Source organism: Ammodytes marinus (genome assembly GCF_949987685.1).
Source record: "Ammodytes marinus genome assembly, chromosome: 4".
Classification (NCBI taxonomy): Eukaryota; Metazoa; Chordata; class Actinopteri; order Uranoscopiformes; family Ammodytidae; genus Ammodytes; species Ammodytes marinus.
Genome location: NC_137233.1, coordinates 192,766 through 195,265, shown reverse-complemented (window position 1 = coordinate 195,265; position 2,500 = coordinate 192,766). Strand labels below are relative to the sequence as shown.

Here is a 2,500-nt window from a genome sequence, read left to right as displayed (position 1 = left end):
CACACACACACACACACACACACACACACACACACACACACACACACACACACACACACACACACACACACACACACACACACACACACACACACACACACACACACACGATTAGCTTCCCAAACCTTTTTGTAATTTTTTTGCAACTTTTTTTTAAAACGTTTTAAAAATGTTTACAGTTGGGTGTGAGGGTGGGATGTGGGTGGGGTATGTTCGGGGAAAAAAAGTTCTCATTGTGCTACAATTTCTTTGTTACTAACATTTAATAAAAAAAACTTTGGAAGAAAGAAAAATGTTTACAGGTTTTTTTTGCAGCTGTTTTGTGAAATTTTTTCCTTGGTCTTCTAATAATCCATTTATTAAAAATCGATTTGTTTTTTGGAGAGTTGATTGTTTTTCTTCTTTTTTTGTAAAGTTGATTTCATGTTAATAATATAAAATAATTAATGAAGTAATAATTTGTTAAATATTGCCAAATTTGCATATTATATTTCTTTATTGAAACATTTCTGAGATCGTAGTAACATATGAACCTGGGAACAGTTAAACTTTAAGACACTGGCTGCAAGTTTATACTTCTTCCTACTCCTTTTCAGGCATATCAATTCAATATGTTATTTGTTTATTTTTTGTTTATTTTTATTTTGTGAAATCATTTGAACATATTTTTTTATTGTATTTTCATGCTTTTAATTTTTCTTTTTTTGATATGTCTGAAATAAAATTGAATGAATGAATCAAACCTGGGCAGAGAGACAGACAGGTTATAAGAGAGAGACAGCTCTAATGAGATCGTAGTAACATATGAACCTGGGCGGCTCCACTCTCCTCGTCCTCATCCAGATCATCCATCGAGGTCGACTGGATCTCTGCTGGGTCGATCAGGATGTTAGCTTTACTGGCTAGGTCGTCTAGAGAGACAGACAGACAGAGAGACAGACAGCTTTACTGGCTAGGTCATCTAGAGAGAGAGACAGACAGAGAGACAGACAGCTTTACTGGCTAGGTCATCTAGAGAGACAGACAGACAGAGAGACAGAGAGACAGACAGCTTTACTGGCTAGGTCATCTAGAGAGACAGACAGACAGAGAGACAGACAGACAGACAGCTTTACTGGCTAGGTCATCTAGAGAGACAGACAGAGAGAGAGACAGCTTTACTGGCTAGGTCATCTAGAGAGACAGACAGACAGACAGACAGACAGCTTTACTGGCTAGGTCATCTAGAGAGACAGACAGACAGACAGAGAGACAGACAGCTTTACTGGATAGGTCATCTAGAGAGACAGACAGACAGGCAGAGAGACAGACAGCTTTACTGGCTAGGTCATCTAGAGAGACAGACAGACAGGCAGAGAGACAGACAGCTTTACTGGCTAGGTCATCTAGAGAGACAGACAGACAGACAGACAGAGAGACAGACAGAGAGACAGACAGCTTTACTGGCTAGGTCATCTAGAGAGACAGACAGACTGGCTAGGTCATCTAGAGAGACAGACAGACAGAGAGACAGACAGCTTTACTGGCTAGGTCGTCTAGAGAGACAGACAGACAGAGAGAGAGACAGACAGCTTACTGGCTAGGTCATCTAGAGAGACAGACAGACAGACAGAGAGAGAGAGACAGCTTTACTGGCTAGGTCATCTAGAGAGACAGACAGACAGACACAGAGAGAGAGACAGCTTTACTGGCTAGGTCATCTAGAGAGACAGACAGAGAGAGAGAGAGAGAGACAGCTTTACTGGCTAGGTCATCTAGAGAGACAGACAGACAGGACAGAGAGACAGAGAGACAGACATGAGAGAGACAGAGAGACAGACAGAGAGAGAGACAGACAGACAGAGAGACAGAGAGACAGCTTTACTGGCTAGGTCATCTGGAGAGAGAGACAGACAGAGAGACAGCTTTACTGGCTAGGTCATCTGGAGAGAGAGACAGACAGAGAGACAGCTTTACTGGCTAGGTCATCTGGAGAGAGAGACAGACAGAGAGAGAGACAGAGAGACAGCTTTACTGGCTAGGTCATCTGGAGAGACAGACAGGACAGAGAGAGAGACAGACAGACAGACAGAGAGAGAGAGAGAGAGACAGCTTTACTGGCTAGGTCATCTAGAGAGACAGACAGACAGAGAGACAGAGAGAGAGACAGACAGACAGAGAGAGAGAGAGACAGCTTTACTGGCTAGGGTCATCTAGACAGACAGACAGAGAGACAGACAGCTTTACTGGCTAGGTCATCTAGAGAGACAGACAGACAGACAGAGAGACAGACAGACAGACAGAGAGAGAGAGAGAGACAGCTTTACTGGCTAGGTCATCTAGAGAGACAGACAGACAGAGAGACAGAGAGAGAGACAGACAGGCAGAGAGAGAGACAGCTTTACTGGCTAGGTCATCTAGATAGAGAGACAGACAGACAGAGAGAGAGAGACAGCTTTACTGGCTAGGTCATCTAGAGAGAGAGACAGAGAGAGAGACAGCTTTACTGGCTAGGTCATCT

The 2,500-nt window shown here is 43.2% G+C and overlaps 1 protein-coding gene across 1 annotated transcript in view; it reads right to left on the bottom strand.

The window, feature by feature from the left end:
- rnf123 (ring finger protein 123) overlaps positions 1-2,500 on the bottom strand; it is a 101,657-nt gene that overhangs the window by 75,962 nt on the left and 23,195 nt on the right. The window contains exons 20-21 of the mRNA XM_080025790.1: positions 1,528-1,535; positions 811-911 (exon numbers count right to left, since the gene is read on the bottom strand). Of these exons, the coding sequence (XP_079881916.1) occupies positions 811-911; positions 1,528-1,535 (109 nt within the window). The remainder of the gene's footprint in view (positions 1-810; positions 912-1,527; positions 1,536-2,500) is intronic.